This window comes from Trichechus manatus, unplaced genomic scaffold (assembly GCF_000243295.1).
Source record: "Trichechus manatus latirostris isolate Lorelei unplaced genomic scaffold, TriManLat1.0 scaffold00083, whole genome shotgun sequence".
Classification (NCBI taxonomy): Eukaryota; Metazoa; Chordata; class Mammalia; order Sirenia; family Trichechidae; genus Trichechus; species Trichechus manatus.
In genome coordinates this window covers 1567388-1588279 of record NW_004444019.1, presented here as the reverse complement: position 1 = coordinate 1588279, position 20892 = coordinate 1567388, and the positions used below count along the sequence as shown (strand labels likewise).

The window sequence follows — 20892 nt, the reverse complement described above, 5'->3', positions numbered from 1 at the left end:
AAAACCAAAAGAATTACAAAAGGGAACCAGAGAGGTTAATCTGTAAATGACAACAGCATCAGAACAATAAGAGAGGAAATAAACGGTGTAGATACCAAGTAATAATAGACTGGTTCAAATCTAGGAAGATAAGGGTAAATTTCATGGTAACCGCAAAGAAAGTTAACAAACCTACTCTTCAAAATAAACAAGGAAAACATAAAGTCTCAGTAAAAACGAAACCTACAAAAACAAAAGTAATGAAAAAAAAATCCAGAAACAAAAGGTACTCAGCACAGGAGAGTAAGAGGAACAAAACTGGAGGACATTATGCTGAGTGATATAAGTCAATCACAAAAGGACAAATATTGTATGAGATCTCTACTGCATAACTCATGTAAAAGTTTACACACAAAAAGAAACAATCTTTGTTGGTTACAAGGGATGGGAGGAGTTGGGGGGAACTAAATAGATAAGTGATAACTTTGGAGAAGGGTAAGACAGTACACATTACTAGGGAAGCCAGCACAACTTGTACAAGGAAGGGTCATGGAAACTCCATAGACACTTCCAAACTTCCTGAGGGACCCAATTGCTGGGCGGAGGGCTGTGGAGACCATGGTCTTGAGGAACATCTAGCTCAATTGGCATAACACAGTTTATAAAGTCAATGTTCTACATTCTACCTTGGTGAGTAGTGTCTGGGGTCTTAAAAGCCTATGAGCAGCCATCTAAGATACTCCACTGGTCTCACCCCTTCAGAGCAAGGGAGAATGAAGAAAACAAGATACAAGGAAAAGATTAGTCCAAAGGACAAATGGACCACAGCTACCGCGACCTCCACCGGACTGAGTCCAGTACAGCTAGATGGTGCCTGGCTACCACCACTGTCTGCTCTGGCCGGGATCACAATAGAGGGTCCTGGACAGAGCTGGAAAAGGATGTAGAACAGAATTCTAACTCACAAAAAAAAAAAGATCCGCTTTACTGGCCTGACAGACTCGAGAAACCCCGAGAGTATGGCCCCCGGGCACCGTTTTAGCTTAGTGATGAAGCCCCTCCCGAAGTTCACTGTTCAGCCAGGGATTTGACAGCCTCATAACACAAAACAGGACTAATGAGGTACAGCAGTCCAGGGACAAGGACTAGAAGGCAGCAGGGGACAGGAAAGCTGGTGATAGGGAACCCAAGGGTGAGAAGGGACTGTGTTGACATGTCATGGGGTTGTTAACCATTGTTATAGGGCAATATATGTACTAATTGTTTAATGAGAAACTATTTGTTCTGCAAACCTTCATCTAAGGTACAAAAAAAAAAAGAATTATCTATGTGAGATTAAATTGACAACAGCAACTCAAAAGGTTTGATGCGAAGCCTAGGGGACAGTGAATTGAAGATAATGGTGATGGAATAATTTGGGAAAGGATAGTGAGAATAGCAGCACAACTGGAAGAATGTAATCGATGTCACTGTATTGTACATGCAGAAACTTCCAAAATGGTGTAACTTTGGTTATGTACATTTTCACCAAAAAAAAAGTCCTCAAGGTGGAGAAGGGAGAGTGTTGACTGTCTTGGGGTTGTTAACCAATGTCATAAAACAATATGTGTACTGACTATTTAATGAGAAACTATTTGTTCTGTAAACCTTCATCTAAAGTACAATAAAAAATTTTTTTTTAAAAAAAGCAAAAAGTCATTAAAAAAACAGGAAAGAAAAAAAAGACCAAAATGGATGTCAGAAGAGACTTTGAAACTTGCTCTTGAACATTGAGTAGCTATAGCAGAAGGAAGAAATGATGAAGTAAAAGTGCTGAACAGAAGATTTCAAAGGGCAAAGACCTGGAGTTAGAAAACCAAAAGGGAAGAACATGATAGGCATTTCTCAGGCTGAAAGAACTGAAGAAAAAATTCAACCTCAAGTTGCAATAGTGAAGGATTCTACGGGCAAAATACTGAATGACACAGGAAGCTTCAAAAAGAGATGGAAGGAATACGCAAAGTCACTCTACCAAAAAGAATTGGTCGACGTTCAGTCATTTCAGGAGGTAGCACATGATCAAGAACCAATAGTACTGAAGGAAGAAGCCCAAGCTGAACTGAAGACATTGGCAAAAAACAAGGCTCCAGGAATTGAAGGAATACCAGTTGAGACCTTTTGACAAACAGATGCAGCGCTGGAAGTGCTCATTCGTCTATGCCAAGAAATTTGAAAGACAGCTACCTTGCTAACTGACTGGAAGAGATCCATATTTGTGCCCATTCCAAAGAAAGGTGATCCAATCGAATGCGGAAATTATCGAACAATATCATTAATATCACACACAAGTAAAATTTTGCTGAAAATCATTCAAAAGTGGTAGCAGAAGTACATAGACAGGGAATTGCCAGAGATTCAAGCTGGATTCAGAAAAGGATGTGGAATGAAGGATATCATTGTTGATATCAGATGGATTCTAGTTGAAAGCAGAGAATACCAGAAAGATGTTTACCTGTGTTTTATTGACTATGCAAAGGCATTCGACTATGTGGATCATAACAAATTATGGAAAACATTGTGAAGAATGGGAATTTCAGAACACTTACTTGTGCTTATGAGGAACCTGTACTTAGACCAAAAGGAAGTCATTTGAGCAGAACAAGGAGATACTGCATGGTTTAAATTCAGGAAAGTTGTGCGTTAGGGTTGTATCCTGTCACCATTCTTATTCAATCTGTATGCTAAGCAAACAATCCGAGAAGCTGGACGATGTGAAGAAGATCATGGCATCAGGATTGGAGGAAGACTCATTAACAGCCTTTGATATGCAGATGAGACAACCTTCCTTGATGAAAGTGAAGAGGATTTGAAGCACTTACTGATGAAGATCAAAGACCACAGCCTTCAGTATGGATTACACCTCAACATAAAGAGAACAAAAATCCTCACAAATGGACCAGTAAGCAACATCATGATAAACAAAGAAAATATTGAAGTTGTCAAGGATTTCATTTTACTTGGATCCACAATTAACCCCCATGGAAGCAGCAGTCAAAAAATCAAACGATGCATTGCACTGGGCAAATCTTCTGCAAAAGACATCTTTAAAGTGTTACAAAGCAAGGATGTCACTTTGAGGACTAAGGTGCGCCTGACCCAAGCCATAGTGTTTTCAATCGCCTCGCTTGCATGGGAAAGCTGGGCAATGAATAAGAAAGACCAAAGAAGAATTGTAGCCTTTGTATTACAGTGTTGGCAAAGACTATTAAATATACCATGGATTGCCAAAAGAACGAACGAATCTGTCTTGGAAGAAGCACAGCCAGAATGCTGCTTAGAAGCAAGAATGATGAGACTTCATCTCACATACTTTGGACATGTTATCAGGAAGGACCAGTCCCTGGAGAAAGACATCATACTTGGTAAGACAGAAGGTCAGCGAAAAAGAGGAAAATGCTCAAGGAGATGGATGGACAGAGTGGTGGCTACAACAATGGGCTCAAGCATAACAACAATAGTGAGGATGGCGTAGAACCAGGCAATGTTTCGTTCTGTTGTGTATAGGGTCGCTATGAGTTGGAACCAACTCAGTGGCACCTAAACAACAACAAAACATCAATGTTTCACTCTTCAAGACTGTTGCCCTGACCCAGCCCGGGCCTTCTGGGAACAGGTGTGTTCTGCTGCATTTGTCTTTCCACAACTTAGAGGTTTCTGACTTTGTGCCCCAACCCTCACCCTGGAATGTGCTTCCTTGACTAGCACTATTGTCAGGTGGTTTGGTGTTCTCTAGGTTTGGCAGGGTGTAAAGCTAATTTTTCTCTCATGTGCCCTTTAGTGTAGGATTGCCAGATTTAGAAAGAAAACAAAAATACATGATGGCCAATTAAAGTCAAATTTCAGATAAACAGCAAACGATTTTTAGTGTAAGTATGTCTCAAGTATTACTTATCTGAAATTTAAGTATTGCACAAGACATACTGAAAAACAATTTGTTATTTATCTAATATTTAAGTTCAACTGAGTGTTCTGCTTTTTTCTATCAGAGAACCTCCTCTACTAGGCCCCTCCCAACATCACTGTCTAAATGCAGACAGGGTCTTTGCTCCAACTGGATGTTCTCCAATACCTCGCAGCTTCTGCCTCCATCATACACTGACTACCTCTTACTGCTGAGGTCTCCTCACCTAGCAGGACACCCTCTTGACGAGATCCATTTTTATACGCTCCCAAGCTGACATTCCTAACTAAGCGTGCCACATCTCATCCTTTGAATTCACATACATTTGACTCACTTCTGGAAGGGTTTGTGGTTCCTTCTGCAGCCCTAGGAGCTAGGCCTGTGTGTCCCCCAATGTTACGGAACACATAACAAGCTCTCCTAGCGGTCCTGCACAACCCCTTTTCTTTAGACTTGAGGTCAGGATGTGGCAACTCTGTGCACAACCTTCCCCGTCCATGATGGTATGGAGGTGAGGGAAAGGCTAACGATGAACAAAGAAATGATTCTGTCATAAAATTTTCTTACAATCTCCACTCTCTCAACTTTTAAAATCCTTGGTATGGCTGAGGAATAATCCATGAGTAAGGGGTCCAGTAATTCCACAACCAGTCATTAGCACTTCCCTTTAAAAATGTGCATCTTGGCAGCTTGAATCACAGCTAACTTTGGTATGCAAAATCTTTTATATCTTGGAACCTCAGGCCAAACTGCTAAGTTAATATCATGGTGATGTTGTTGTGTGCCGTCAAGTCATTTTGGACTCATAGTAACCCCATATGGTACAGAGTAGAACTACCCCATAGGATTTTCCTGGCTGTAATTTTTAGGGAGGCAGATTGCCAGGTCTTTCTCATGTGGAGCCACTAGGTAGGTCTGAATCACCAACCTTTTGATTAGCAGCTGAGCACTTAAGCATTTGCACCACCAAGGTTCCTTATCATGATGATACACAAGTGTATATCCATCTCTGCTCTAATGCTCAAATCATGCTGTCTGCTTTCTCAACCTACAGCTGTGACTGTCCCACTGGGTGGAAAGGAGCATTCTGCACAGAGACTGTTTCCACCTGTGATCCTGAGCACGACCCTCCACACCAGTGTAGCAAAGGAGCAACCTGTGCTTCATCGCCTGATGGATACACCTGCTACTGTCCTCTAGGAACTACTGGAATCTACTGTGAACAAGGTGAGGCCGAGTTTCAACTCATTTTGCTGTCCAACAATTTAACTTAGTTTCCCTTCTGGAAAACAAAAGATATGTAATAGTAGTAAAGTCCACTATCTTCTTTCCCTGATATATTTGACGTTTTATTTTACAAATAAGACAGTACTCAAAATTCAGTGGTACAAAAATGCAGCTTATTTTTTAGAATTGTTTTAATCTATTAACTCTAAATAACTCTGCTCATTTAATGTAGTTCTTTTAGATGTTTTGTGATAAATACAGTTGAATCCAGTGAGTTTATGTTAAAAACTGAGTTCCAGAACAAGTCTCTATTTTTAAGTTTGTCTCTCTGGAACTTCCATCTTACTCAAAACTATCAGGAGTATCACCAGGCAGCTATGTCAGTTCCAGAAGAGAATGGGAGAAATTTGAGACGTGAAATAACCCAAGTCAGTAGGGATAATACAAAGTTTTCAATTTTCTATGTCTCATCTGCTTCACTGTTCTTCCCTGTTCCTTTATGATTGCTAAGGTCCTTACCACTGTTCACATTACAGTAATGCCTCTGATAAAGCCCAGCAATCTCTTGAGTGCCCCCCACCTGGGCTGTAGCTAGTGCTAGGAATACACTTAGAGCTAAGGCATCTCCCCTTTAATCCCTGGTTTGTAAAAAAACGCTGGGTTTCCTCCATATCACAAGGTAGGGTAGGGAGAGCGGAGTGTAACAGAGCAGTCCCACTCCCTCCCTCCTAGACAGTGATGGACCAATGTCATTCCCTACTGCTCTCCTGCAGCCAAATAGCACAAACTCATCATGGACTACCCCTCAGCTAACCCCAGTGACGCTAGGAGGACCAAATGAGGTCATGTATTTGAATTCCCTTTGTAAACTTTAAAAAAAACTATAGAAGTGTAAATCATTTTTGAATCATGTATATATAACGATGATCAATATGTAAAAACTGACCTATTTAAAATGCAGGCACATACATTCATTCATGGCCAAATGGACCCTACCAAAGATAATAGAAAAGTTCTCTAAATTCTTGGGCATTTTTTCCATATATGTCCACGTTTTCCCTACCTAGTACTCACTGTCATTGGTGTAAGGGGTTTCAGGGGTGTAGAATCATAGAACTGTATAGAACATTACAAATCATTCCCTAGTCCAACGATATCAATTTATAAATGAGGAAACTAATGCTAAGAGAGATTAAATGATGTGCCAAAAATCTCAGAATCAAGTCTTCTAATTCCCACTCCAATTATTAGTAGGTGCTTAATAATTAGTTAATAAACATAAGCACAACCAGACCATTATCAAGTTCAAAACACTTTATTTCTACATCTTAGCAGTCCCTCATATTAGCCATTTCTTAAGTAAATATAGCACAGATTCTGACCATCTAAAGGTAGCATGTTTATCAACAACTATTATACTCCAGTTGACTTAGAAAGCCTAATAAGTGGACAATCTAGTTGTTAAAAACCAAATAACTTCAAAATTAATATTTATATTTCATTAAGTTATCAAACATTAGGGTTGAAAAGAGCACTAAAAATCACTCCAGTCTCAAATCCTCATTTGAAAGATGTAAAAATCAAGGCATAAAACTATGGCAGAGCAGGGACGAGAATTTAAATCTTCATACTGCCAACCCAGTTACCTTCCCATTACATCACATTGGTTATATTTATAATAAAAATATAATATCTAGCAGTCACATAAAAAAATAATTTAAGTGGAAATTCGTATGTTCAATTGCCATGAGTCAGAATCAACTCAACAGCAACTAACAACATGGCAGGCAAAACTGGCTAATAAAATATTCTTGCCCCATATTTTAAACAGTCGTCTGTATTTTAAAATGTGTATGTCTCTAAGGACAGGAGTAGCATGGGGAAATTTTCTACCCCAGTATTGTAAGTAGTGAAATTCTGATTTCACCCATCTGTTACCCTTATAGCTGACAGAAACAAAACTCATTTTAAAAACATTCTTGGTTGATATACTTTCTTGTCATTTATGCCCCCAACCCGAAGTCCTTTTGAATTCCACTGAGTTGCAGTGCTGTGGTAAGTGAACCATCAGCGGACCATTTGAATCTAGTGGTTTTAGGGTCACAGCCACCACCAAAAGTGATTCAAAATATCTGAGCCTACTTCCTAAAGTGCAAAAATCCACAAAGATCACATTGTCTGAACCAGGAACGCTCAGATGTGTGTTTTTTTAAAAACCCTGAGGGCCCTACCGAAAAAAAAACACAGTTGTCATGAAGCTGATTCCAACTCATAGTGTCCCCATGTGTACAGAGTAGAACTGCTCCACGGAGTTTTTATGGCTGTGATCTTTTGGAAGCAGATCTCTGGGTCTTTCTTCCAAGCACCTCTGGGTGAATTTGAACCACCAACCTTTCAGCTAGTAGCCAAGCATTTAACCATTTGTGTCACCCAGGCATTCCAGAGGACACTAAAACAGCTTTAAAAACTCAAACTGAGAAAAGCCTTACTGGTCTGACCGAGACCGGAGAAACCCTGAGAGTATGGCCCCCGGACACCCTTTTTACTCAGTACTGAAGTCACTCCTGAAGTTCACCCTTCAGCCAAAGATTAGACAGGCCTACAAAACAAACAATAACACACGTAGTTCAACCATGTATGTGAGACTAAATGGGCACATCAGCCCAAAGCAAAGACAAGAAGGAAGGAATGGATAGGAAAATCAGACAAATGGAAGTGGGGAATCCGAGGTCAAGAAGGGGAGAGTGTTGACACATTGTGGGGTTGGCAACCAATGTCACAATACAATTTGTGTATTAATGAGAAACGAATTTGCTCTGTAAATTTTCAACTAAAGCACAATGGAAAAAAATTTAAAAATTCAAAGATGAAGAAGGGTTGTCAGCAAGAATAGCATCTGAATCGAATATTTCACAAGGGTTACTGATCTTAGTTTAAAAGGAAAAAAATTACAAGCTTAACTGGGCTATAGACTATTTCACAATCCAGGGTAATCATTAAACTGTTCTATCAGACTTCCGGTTCAGAAATATTTTGTGAGAAAGACAATTGTGAGACTTTATAGACATCCAGCTTCTCTTCTTTTACACTCAAATCTTGCTCATTTTCTCATTTCTCTAATGTTATAGCTGTCTTTCTTGTTAGAATTTATGACTTCCAGCTATACATATAACCTTTCCTGAATCATAAAATCTCTCAACTTATTGTTTTCTATATATTTATGAATTGTTTTTTTCCCCCGGTTTAGTTTTAATACAACTAAATTTTAGCTACTGTACATTTTGACATTTAGTCAAATTTGAATCCTCAATGAGTAAGTTTTTAACTTTTAGGCTAGCAAATTTTGAAAATATTTCCATTTTTCTTATAGTCTTTCCATCCCATGATACAATTTTCTTTTCACTCATTTCTCATTGCCTAAAGTAAAGAAACCCATGCACATGCTGGCATTTTGAGTGAAATGGGAAAATGTTCAAACCACTTATATGTTCTTTCTGATGCCAAGGATACTTTATGATCCAGTCAGTTCCTGATTTCCACTGAAATTAATTCAAACTCATGGAGAAAGTTTAATTCCTCAAGCCATCCCAACAGATGAGATGATTTTCTGCCAAGTTTTTAGTTTTCTTAATAGAGAAATGGGTCCATAGCACAACGGAGTCATTACTATGTTCACCCGCTTTCAGCTGTTCATTTTCAGGAGCTTTTGGCCATGTGGGAATACAGAAGTTAATACACATATTTTCTTCATAGGAAAAAAAAAAGCTGAACTTTAGTCTTTGCTTATTTCCCTACTTTTAATCCCATCGTGATAATTAATGAGAATGTGGTTACATGTGCACTAAATTCTCTCCCTCTCAAATTTTATAGCTGAACTTCCCTGAGCATCAGGTTTCTCAGGTGTGAAATGAGGATATTAAAGAATCTCAGTTTTGGGATTTTTGTCCAAAGTCCAGAGAAATTCCATTCTCCTTGTCAAGTCCTTAATTAATTATTAACATTGTTTGTGAGGCTGTGAGTGAAAGGTTAAAAACCCTAAAAGACAGATATCTATGAGAGATTTTTCTACTACAAAGTCCTTTTCATTTTCTATTCAAGATAACATTAATAAACAGAAAGCACTCATACTGGATTTTCTGCTCTATATTCCTAAAGTTTCCTCCCTTGAAATGTTTTATATGTTTGGCTATAAATACCCTGTCTCCCCCCCACCCCATCCCCCCAATTTTAAAAAGGCAGACAAAAATGGTTCCCTACAATCAAGTTCCATGGACAGATTTGGTCCCTACTTCCCCTGAGGGATATCTGCACACCTTCTTTGAACCCAAGATGGTTGACAGTGATGAGATCCAACCACTTTCCTTTCTCATTTGGGATTCTGAGAGGAAGACTTCCTTTAGTGTTTAATAGAGATATTGCAAAATGACAAACTAAAATTCTCATGACTGTAGTGAAAGATATAACGATTGGAGAGTATCTCATTACTTCTTTTCTTCCTCTGTTAACATCTACATCAGTTATCTTGAGGAAATACAAAAGCCCCAGTTTACCAGTAACCATACCCTTCTAGTGACCAAGGGCTATCACAAGGCAAATTGTCAAGAGGAAGAATTATCCTAAGAGTCTCCTAGCACACCCCTATAAAAGTTTTGATGAGAGGTCAATGAACCAAAAGAGGCCAGCACAACGCCTGACACATAACCTTCAATCCATAAATATTAGCCACCTCCTGCAAAGGAAAGTAACAAATGTCAGATTATATACTTGTGTTAAACGTAAGCTGTGTCCACGTAGATAAGATATGTTGACCATTTTTGTTTTAAAAATATTGATTGGTTTTAAATAAATTCTTAAGTTAAAATATTTTAAACTTTCTGATAGCGCAATGGTTAAGCACTCAGCTGCTAACTGAAAGGTCGGCAGTTCAAACCAACCAGTGTCTCCATGGGAGAAAAGACCTGGCAATCTGCTGCCATAAATATTACAGCCTGGGAAACCCTATGGAGCAGTTCTGCTCTGTCCTATAGGGTCGCTATGAGTTGAAATCAACTTGATGGCACACAACAAAGAAACATTTTAAAAAGCCTTTTTTTTTTTAATATATAAAAGATGTAGAAAAAAATTTCTAACTATCATGACCAATATAATAGACAAAAACTTGGCAAAATGACCAAATTCAATGTATTTTTTTAAGAGACAGTACTTATTCACAATAGCCAAAAAGAGGAAAACACTCAAGTGCTCGACAGATGAATGGATAAACAAAATGTGGTACATATGTACAATAGAATATTATTCAGCCATAAAGAGAAATGAAGTTCTGACACAAGCTATGACATGGATGAATCTTGAAAACATTATGCTGAGTGAAATAAGTCAGACACAAAAGGACAAATATTATATGATCCTACTTACAGGAAATATCTAGAATAGGAAAATACATAGCCTAAGAAAAGGTTATTAGTGGTTACAAGGAGCTGGGGGGAGGTGGAAGTGGGGAGTTATTGCTTAAAATTTTCTGTTTCAGGGTGATGAAACATTTTGGAAATAGTGGCAATGATTGCACAATATGATTAATGTAATTAATGTCACTGAATTGTACATTTAAAAATAGTTAAGATGGCAAGTTTCGTGTTATACATGTTTTACCACAATAAAATTATTTAAAAAATGCTCATTCTCTACAGAATCATAACAGATTATTAAATTTTAAAAAGCATTTATTAAGCAACCATTCACTAGACAATATAGAAAGATCCAAAGCACTATAAGATAAGGTGTCTCCTTTCAAAGAGGTAACATTTAGATGGAGACCCAGCAAAATTAAAGTATATAATTTAAACAGTTCAAGGATATGAGGAAGAAATATCCCAGGGCATTGAATGCTTTGATTGACAGATAAATGACACAATAAGTGCATTGCTTCTGGTAAGCAGGACCTAAAAGTTAGGAAGAGATGGAATTGAACTAGCTTTCAAAAGATGGGTAAAATTTGGGTAGACTCACATGGAATGGGGAGGTAGCTTTCCTAAGAGTGAAGCCAATTCAGCAAATCCTGCAAAGCATGGACAGGTGGACTTGCAAATCTGAGTAATCCCTTCATCTGAAAAGGAAATGTATGCCAGGTAAAGGTCTGAATTATTATAAAACACCTGTGAGAACAAAAAAGAAGAGACTGATATGAGAAACACTGGATTAAAAAATTGTCAGGACTTGTTTACTGAGCTGAAGGGTGTGCCTTTTATATAGATGACACTCGGTCAACATTTGTGAAGCAAATGATTATTCGAGGTTTAAAACCTGGATGACACGTGCACATGATCAACAGAGACTCCCAGAACCTTCTCAAAATAAGTCTTTGAGATTCCAGAAACGGCCATAGTTCTTCCTATTCAATTTGCCCGACTCAGTGGCTGATTTTATTATGCCACTTCCAAATAGCATATGAAAGAGCTCCCACTAAAAGATACATATATTTAAAAAGAAGCCAAGATAGAAGTAGAAAGAGAAAATATGGCCTCCCCCACCCCTAAAGATAAGAACATAGAAAAGAAGGGAAAGGTAACTGAACGACAAAACTAACCTAAAACATAGAATGCAACTGAATGCAAAACTTGCTCTGAGTTTTCCAGAAGTCTAAGTAAAGCATAAAATACAGCAGGTTACTACTCACTTATTGCTTAATAAAACAAAGCATACCAGTCATCACACCAAGATAGAAAACTGTGCCTTGGCACTGACCTCAAATAAAAATGTACTGAGCAAGCTTCAATTTACAAAAAAAAAAAAAATCAAACAGCATAATATGTTATCTTTGAGGACAATTTTATAGAAAATGAAGAGACATTATGCATATGGCCGTTTCTTATATTGAGACCAAAAAGGCTACAGGCACAATACTAAGTTATAGTTCTGTAAAGATATTTATGTCATAAGTTGAATTAATGAAGTAGCTTCTAACAATCTGGCATGTTACTGAGGTAATACTTAGTCAATTGTCTAGAAAAATAATTATTTAACATTTTTCTTAGAGCATTACCGCTGGATATCAATTTTGTCAGCTAAATTTTTGATAGTCAAAGCATAGCAAAAAAATTTTTTTAATTAAGATTCCTGTGGCAGTCTAGGTATTCTCATTATTGATTGAAAGAAGCACTATATGATTTACTTTCCAGATTTATAGGTGACAAAGTTGATGTCTTATTATGAAAATTAAAAAGTTTAACTTGGCATCTGTTCAAATGCTCAATTAAAACCCCTAGGTTCTGCTCCACAAAATATGGAGTAGAATACCATATCCTAGAAAATTCTGATAACTGGAACAACCAGATGTCTCTAACTTATCATAAAACAATCATGTAGTTTTAGAAAATACTTAATTTTGAAGAAACACTCCATCCTCAGGTGTCTCCAGAAATCATTTATATCAAAATATCCACCCAAATAACTAAATGAATTAAGCCATTAAATAGAGTTGTTCAGCATTATACATCTGGGTGCTGAGGAAAGCCTGCCTAAAGGGGTGATTCTGTTTTTTCAATAATTGTTACTTAACCATTCCTTCTGTTAGCAATTAGCCGACAGGTTCAATTGCTCACTCACACAACTCCCAAGAGTCTGTGACAATAATCCATGCCTCCAGCAAAGAGAGGGTGTGTATCTTCCATTTTTGTTATAACAGGATGTATACTTAGTTAAAGGCGCCCTGGTAGTTCAGTGGCTAAGCACTCGACTTCTAACCGCCGGGCAGTGGTTTGAACCCACCAACTACCCCACAGGAGAAAGATTTGGGAGTCTACTTCACTAAAGATTGTTGTTGTTAGGTGCTGTCGAGTTGGTTCCAACTACTGATCTTTCTTGTTTCCAGCTTTCGCATTCCAATCACTAGTGATTATCAACGCATCTTGATTGCATATATGATCAATTTCAGACTGCAGAAGTTGGTAAAAATCTTCAGTTTCTTCGACTTTGGCTTTAGTGATTGGTGCATAAATTTGAATAATAGTCTTATAAACTGGTCTTCCTTGTAGGTGTTTGGATATTATCATCACTGACAACGTTGTACTTCAGGATAAATCTTGAAATGTTCTTTTTGACAATGTAATGCCATTCCTCTTAAATTTTTCATTCCCAGCATAGTAGACTGTATGATTGTCTGATTCAAAATGGCCAATAACAGTTCATTTCAGCTCACTAATGCCTAGGATATGGATGTTTATGCGTTCCATTTCATTTTTGACAACTTCCAATTTTCCTAGATTCATACTTCGTACATTCCATTTTTCAATTATTAATGGATGTTTGCAGCTGTTTCTTCTCATTTTGCATCATACCATATCAGGAAATGAAGGTCCCAAAAGTCTGACTCCATCCACGTCATTAAAGTCGACTCTACTTTGAGGTGGCAGCTCTTCCCCAGTCGCATTTTGAGTGCCTTCCAATGTGAAGGGCTCATTTTCCGGCACTATTATCAGACAATGTTCTGCTGCTATTCATAAGGTTTTCAGTGACCGATTTTTTCAGAAGTAGACTGCCACGTCCTTCTTCTTCCTAGTCTATCTTAGTCTGGAAGCTCCACTGAAACTTGTCCACTCTGGGTGACCCTGCTGGTATTTGAAATATAGGTGGCAAAGCTTCCAGTATCACAGCAACATGCAAGCCATCACAGTATGACAAACTGACAGACAAGCAGTGTAATCTTTTCTCTCTTCTCCTTAAAGATTACAGCCTTGGAAACCCTATGGGGCAGTTGTACTCTGTTCTATAGGGTTGCTATGAGTTGGAATCGACTTGACAGCAACAGATACTTAGTTAATCTAAAATTTGTCAGACAACTAAAGTTGAAATGGAGAAGTAAAATCTTAAGACTTCACAAAATTAAAGATGGAAAAAGTTCTTGTCTATCCATTTAATTCTTGTGACAAAGTTTTAGAAGGAGCATTTACAAGCCAAGAAGCTACAGTGAGTTCGTATGCACTTATCCATAGAACTAAAGGCAAATAATAGATTAACAAATGCCATAAAAAGTCTTAAATTGTCCTTATCTCTTTTTCTCTACTAACTGGACAGAAGGTAGTGATGGTAGAGCACGACATTGTTGTTGTTAGTTGCCACTGAGTCAATTCTGACTCATGGCAACCCCATGTTTGCAGAGTAGAACTGCTCCATAGGTTTTCAAAGCTGTTAACTTTCTGGAAGCATATGCCAGACCTGTCTTTCGAGGCACCTCTCAGTGAGTTCAAACTGTCAACGTTTCACATAACCATTTGTGCCACCCAGGGACTCCTTAAAGTCCATGATGGCCTGTATGGAGATTGAACCCGCAATCTTGGTGTTATTAGCACCATGCTCTAACCAACTGTCAAAATGTTTTTTATTAAAGGCATAAAATTGAGAGTACTAAATCTGTAATTTGTTGAGATCAAAGCTGATGTACATCTGTGGTAAATATACAGCAATCTCAGATTTATAGGATATGGAGATAGAAATTTATGTATTTACTTATTGAACAGAGTATGCTTCAAGTCCATTGTGAGGAACTCGTGGGAGTTCATTTATTTTAGAAATCTCGAGGTCTACCACTGGAAACAGGATGATTTGGTAGCGTCCTGGAGATTCTTCACTGGAGACCTTGTTCAATTTAAAGTGATTAAGTAGGTGTGCTGAAATAAGCAGTTATTGCATCCAAGGTAGGGAGGTGCTGAAAATGGCAAAGCGTGGGGGAAGCCTTCGGGTTTGGAACAAAAATTTGCACTTTAAAAGCAAAGGTATATCCTTCATGGTGCTATGATATATTCCCACCACTCTTCACAACACAAACTAAAGGCCTCTAAATTTTCAACCTTTTCCTCACACAACTAATGTCAATTTTATTGTCTCGAGTTATACATAAATCCTTTGGTATATTCACAAGTATTATTACCATAAAATGCATTTGTTAAATGTAAGGTGTAAATAAAGCACCTCAGGAACTTGATTTAAATGAGATATAGATATTTATTACTGTATATTAGAGTAGCATGCATACACTCCTAATATTTTAAATGCAAATCCAACTAAAAAAGATAAAACTGTATAATATTGGGTTTTTAGAAATACTACTTAGTTATCAAGTAGTTGCACTGTATTTATGTGTACATGAATGTGTTTCTATGTTTATATGTGAATGTATATGAGTATATACTTACATAGATATCATATCTCTGTCTGCTTAAAAGGCCAAGAAAGCAAAGACAACCGAGTAGCAATGAACATATCTAGCACCCAGAACTTGGTCTCTAATACCCAGACTCAATGACATCAAATCAGTTCCAACTCATTGTGACCCAATAGGATAGAGCCTGGAACATTTTGTTATACGAGAAAAAGATAAAGTGCTCAAAAAAATTATGGGAGCTTATCACATGAACACAGGAATCTGTCAGCTTGAAGGGGCTCCCACTAGGCAAATCTGTGATAATTTCAGCACTAAAATAATTAGGTACAGTAAAGCGCTCAACTACTAGCCAAAACCTTGGTGGTTTGAACCCACCCAGAGGCACCTCAGAAGACAATCCTGGCAACCTGCCTCTGAAAGGTCACAGCCTTGAAAACGCTATGGAGCAGTTCTACTCTGCACACATGGGGTCACCATCAACTTGATGACAACTAACAACAATAAACTGTAAACCACTCGAAAAAATAGGCATTCATGATTCCATACTATCTTAGCTAGTGCCACTGTAACACAAACACCATAAGTGGGTGGCTTTAAAGAACAGAGATTTATTTTCTCACAGTTCTGGAGGCTAAAAGTTCAAATCAGGGTCTTGGCCATAAAGGCTCCTTCTTTGTTGGTAGCCAAAGGATACAAATGAAGAGACACATAGGGTAAGATACCAGAAGCCAGTAACACACCACTCTCCCCCTTCCCTGCTAGAACCTGCCAAGTTTGGATCATACCTAAGCTGTGGAAAAGATGAGAAAGGTGGAATTAGCCAAGAGATTGGATTCAGACCGAATGGGATTTCGTAGTACCTGAAAATGAGGACATTTCACTGAGACTTAAAAAATGATCAAAAAGTAATGGGATTTGCTCAAGATATCATCAGAAATGAGAATGGAAGAAGCTACAGAGCATATCTGAAGAGCAACTGTGGCATTTACATTAACTTTACCCAAAGAATTTGGTCTTTGTCTTTGGTTTTTGAGAGATAAAAAAAAATAAAACCCGTTGCTGTTGAGTCTGACTCATAGCGACCCTATAGCACAGAGTAGAACTGCCCTGTATGGTTTTCAAGGAGCACCTAGTGCATTCAAACTGCCAACCTTTTTGGTTAGCAGCTGTAGCTCTTAACCACTATGCCACCAGGGTTTCCATAACCCCTAGTAAAACCTCGGAATTTCTGGTGATTGAAGTGTCTTTGATAAGGCTTCCACTCTACACCTGGGGGTTTATGCTAATGAAGTTACTGGGGGGGTGGTGGACAGGCCAAAAAGACTACCAGGGGATATCAGTCCAACCTCAGGGGAGGTGTGTTAATTCAATCAATTATGACTATGTAATGCAGCCCCAATAAAGGCTCTGAACATGGAAGTTCCATGACTTCCTGGTTGGTGAAAGACATCAATGCACATAGGAGGGTAGTGTTTCCCTTTTTGGGACATGGGAGCCTTCCTATATCTCACCCTCTGTCTCTTCATTTGTATCCTTTTTTCTGTAATAAAACTGTAACCGTAACTGTAGCACTTTCCGTGAGTTCTGTGATTTGTTCCAGCGAATTATTAAGCCTGAGAGGGTAGTGGGAGCCAGAAGATCAGAAGCAGGGAGTACAGGGAACTCTTGAGCTATGGCTGGCATCCTGAGGGGTAAAGGGATTCCCTGAATTTGTAGCCAGCTGGTCAGAAGTGAGGGTGTTATGGGAACTCCCAAGCTTATGGCTGGCATCTGAGGTCTTGGGCAGACTTAGCATTCTGGAGGAATGTGTCTTAGCTCGTGAGATCTAACCTGGCTCTGTGTGATTAGGGTCAGAGGAAGAAGTGCTGCGTGTGCAGCTGGTGTCAGAACAGAATGGAACAGAATTCAATTTATTTGATTGATCCTTACAGTTTGGAAAGAAATGAAAAGTAGGGATTTTATATTTTCCACTCAGCAATCAAGCTACTTCCTGATTGCTCCCTACCAAGTCCAGCCTTTTCAATAAGCTATTACAAGTGCTTACATCTTTCCCTTGATCTTTGATATGCCAGTCTGTGCTCTTCATGAAGCAATACTTTGCTCGTGCAAAAATGTCTCCCTCTGATGTCTTATGTAACCTATTCTTAAATGTTTTAAAGAGACATAATATCTTTACTCAAAATATTACTTGTTTTAGAAACCTATAGACTTCCAATGTCAGATGGTGCATCATTGCAATCCAAGTGTTTCCACTAATTAGCCCATTCATTATGTTTTCTTTTTCACCAGATTGCCCTGGGCTGGTGCCAGTATAAGCGTAGTTGCTATATAGCGATTTTTTGGGGGCTCTTATTTAGATAAAAAAAAAAGGTCATGAAAGTGGTGGTGTTGTTAGGTGCCGTCAAGTTGGTTCCAACTCATAACGACCCTATTTACAACAGAACAAAACACTGCCAGGTCCTGCGCCATCATGACAATCGTTTTTATGTTTGAGCCCACTGTTGCAGCCACTGTGTCAATCCATCTCATTGAAGATCTTCCTCTTTTTCGCTGAACCTCTACTTTACCAAGCATAATGTCCTTCTCCAGGGACTGGTCCCTCCTGATAACATGTCCGATGTATGTTAGACGTAGTCTTGCCATCTTTGCTTCTAAGGAGCATTCTGGTTGTACTTCTTCCAGGACAGATTTGTTCATTCTTTTGGCAGTCCATGGTGTGTTCAATATTCTTCGCCAACACCACAATTCAAAGGCTTCAATTCTTCTTCAGTCTTCCTTATTCATTGTCCAACTTTCACATGCATGTGAGGCATTGAGAATACCATGGCTTGGGTCAGGTGCACCTTAGTCTTCAAGGTGACATCTTTGTTTTTCAAGACTTTAAAGAGGTCTTTTGCCCAATGCAATGCATCTTTTGATTTCTTAACTGCTGCTTCCACGGCTTTTGATTGTGGATCCAAATAAAATGAAATCCTTGACAATTTCAGTCTTCTCTCCGTTTATCATGATGTCGTTTACTGGCCCAGTTGTGAGGATTTTTGTTTTCTTTATGCTGAAGTGTAATCCATACTGAAGGCTGTGGTTTTTGATCTTCATCAATAAGTGTTTCAAGTCCTCCTTACTTTCAGCAAGCAAGATTGTCTCATCTGCATAAAGGAGTTTGTTAATGGGTCTTCCTCCAATCCTGATGCCGCTTTCTTCTTCATATAGTCCAGCATCTCGGATTATTTGCTCAGCGTATAGATTGAATAGATATGGTGACAGATAAAACTGTGATACACACCTTCCCTGACTTTAAATCACACAGTATCCCCTGTTCTGTTCAAACAACTGCCTGTTGTTCTATGTACAGGTTCTGCATAAGCACAGTTAAGTATTCTGGAATTCCCATTCTCCACAATGTTATGCATAATTTGTTATGATCCACACAGTCGAATGCCTTTGCATAGTCAATAAAACACAGGTAAACATCTTTCTGGTATTCTCTACTTTCAACCAGGATCCATATGACATCAGCAATGATATCCCTGGTTCCACACTCTCTTCTGAATCTGGCTTGAATTTCTGGCAGTTTCCTGTTAATATACTGCTGCTACCACTTTTGAAAGATCGTCAGCAAAATTTTACTTGCATGTGATATTAATGATATTGTTTGATAATTTCTGTGTTCGGTTGGATCACCTTTCTTGGGAATAGGCATAAATATGGATCTCTTCCAGTCGGTGGGCCAGGACGCTGTCTTCCAAATGCCTTGGCATAGATGAGTGAGCACTTCTAGTGCTGCATCCGTTTGTTAAAAAACATCTCAGTTGGTATTTGTCAATTCCTGGAGCCTTGTTTTTCACCAATGCCTTCAGTGCAGCTTGGACTTCTTCCTTCAGTACTGTCGGTTCCTGATCATGTGCTACCTCCTGAAATGTTGAATGTCAACCAATTCTTTTTGATATAGTGATGAAAGTGAAATAGCCTCTCACATTGACCAGCCCTGAGGCACAGCTGTTGGCCAGAAATGAGTAGATCAGTTATCCAAGAAGAGAGGTTTTGGTATTTTCTTCTTAATTAACCTACATTGATTAGTAAAGTCTCCCAAAGATGATTTACTGTTAGAACAACTTTATATGAGTCACTGGAAAACCTGGACCTTTCCCAAATTCTACCTCAAAATGAACAAAAGAGGAAATGTTTGGCAGCTAATTTAATGATGATAAATATTACTAAATCAGCGTCATTTAAATATCTGTAGCTTATACCTGCCTCCAGAGGCTGACGTACTTAGTCACATTCGAAAGCATCAGAACTTTCAGTACCCTACTTAAACTGTAGAAGTGTAATGCAGAAAATAATCACAGTTCAGTAGTAAAAAGTATCAGCTATCTATGCATTGTAGCCAAAAAAATTATTGAAAATAGATCATCACTTGTCTTCTCTATTAAAAATGACACAAGAGAAGGAAGGAGTGAAGAAAGGAAGGAAGGAAGAGTAGGAAAGGTCTTCCTGACATTTATTAGTAGCATACCAACTAGTAAACATAGAAAGAATGTTAGAAAATCAATTATTTGGCGACCTTTGTTGAGGTGCTTGATTCAGACTATTGTCATCATGGAGGTTAATCCTGATGGTGGATAGACGTTTGCTGAGGAAAGGATATGATATAATCTTGGAATACCATTCCACAAAAATATAAATTTATTACAAAGGGAAAAGTAAATTTAAAGTGAAGAAATCTGTCAGACACCAATGAGCAGACGATCGAGTCGAATATCACCAGTAATGAGATGATTCTACGTTATGTACATCTTGATGAGCACAGCATCAGTTTTGTGGTATTTCTACAAAGATTACATGACTTGAGTCTGTTCAGGAGGAAACATCAGCTGGATCTAAGTTGAGGGTCATCCTATGGAAAATAAGGCCTCTATGAAACTGTCAAGGATATGGAAGACAGAGAAAGGCTGAGGAACTGTTCCAGACTGAAGGAATCTGAAGAAACACGACAACTAAATGCAACATACATTCCTAGATAAGATCCTAAACCAGAAAGAAAAAAGATATACTGTTGGGATAGTTGATGAAATTTGAATCAGGTCTGTGGATTGGATGGTGGTGTCACACCAATGTTGATTTCCTCATCTGAAGGTTTGTATACTGGCTATATAGGAAAATATCTTTGGGGGAAATATCCACTAGAATGTTTAGAAGTGATGGGACATCATGTCTGCAGCTTGTGTGTGTGTGTGGAGAGCAAGAAATTGAGAGCAGGGGGTAGGAAATTCAATAAAATGGAAACTAGAAAATCTGGGTAAAAGAGATATGGGAGCTCTTTTTATTATGACAACTTTTCTGTAAATTTAAAATTATTTCAAAATAAATTATTAAAAATTATTTTCTCTGTTTTCATTTTCACCATACATCTCTAATAAGCATTTTCAACACTCTAACTGCCTTTATTTCTATTGGAAGAAGTGAGTTTTAAAAACATTTTAAAAATAAGATCAATCATAAAACAGCATGTGTGTTACTGTTACATGAGAAACTATCTGTTCTGTAAGCCTTCACCTGAAGTACAATAAAATATTAAAAAAAAAAAAAA

At 38.2% G+C, this 20892-nt stretch overlaps 1 protein-coding gene and 1 pseudogene across 1 annotated transcript in view; both read left to right on the top strand.

Moving 5' to 3' along the window:
• The window catches only part of EYS (eyes shut homolog), a 1981143-nt gene that overhangs the window by 1944484 nt on the left and 15767 nt on the right, over window positions 1-20892 (top strand). Inside the window, 1 exon segment of the mRNA XM_012556965.2 lies at window positions 4974-5146. Within this exon segment, the coding sequence (XP_012412419.2) occupies window positions 4974-5146 (173 nt within the window).
• The window catches only part of LOC105756540 (serine/arginine-rich splicing factor 10 pseudogene), a 7855-nt pseudogene continuing 992 nt past the window's right edge, over window positions 14030-20892 (top strand).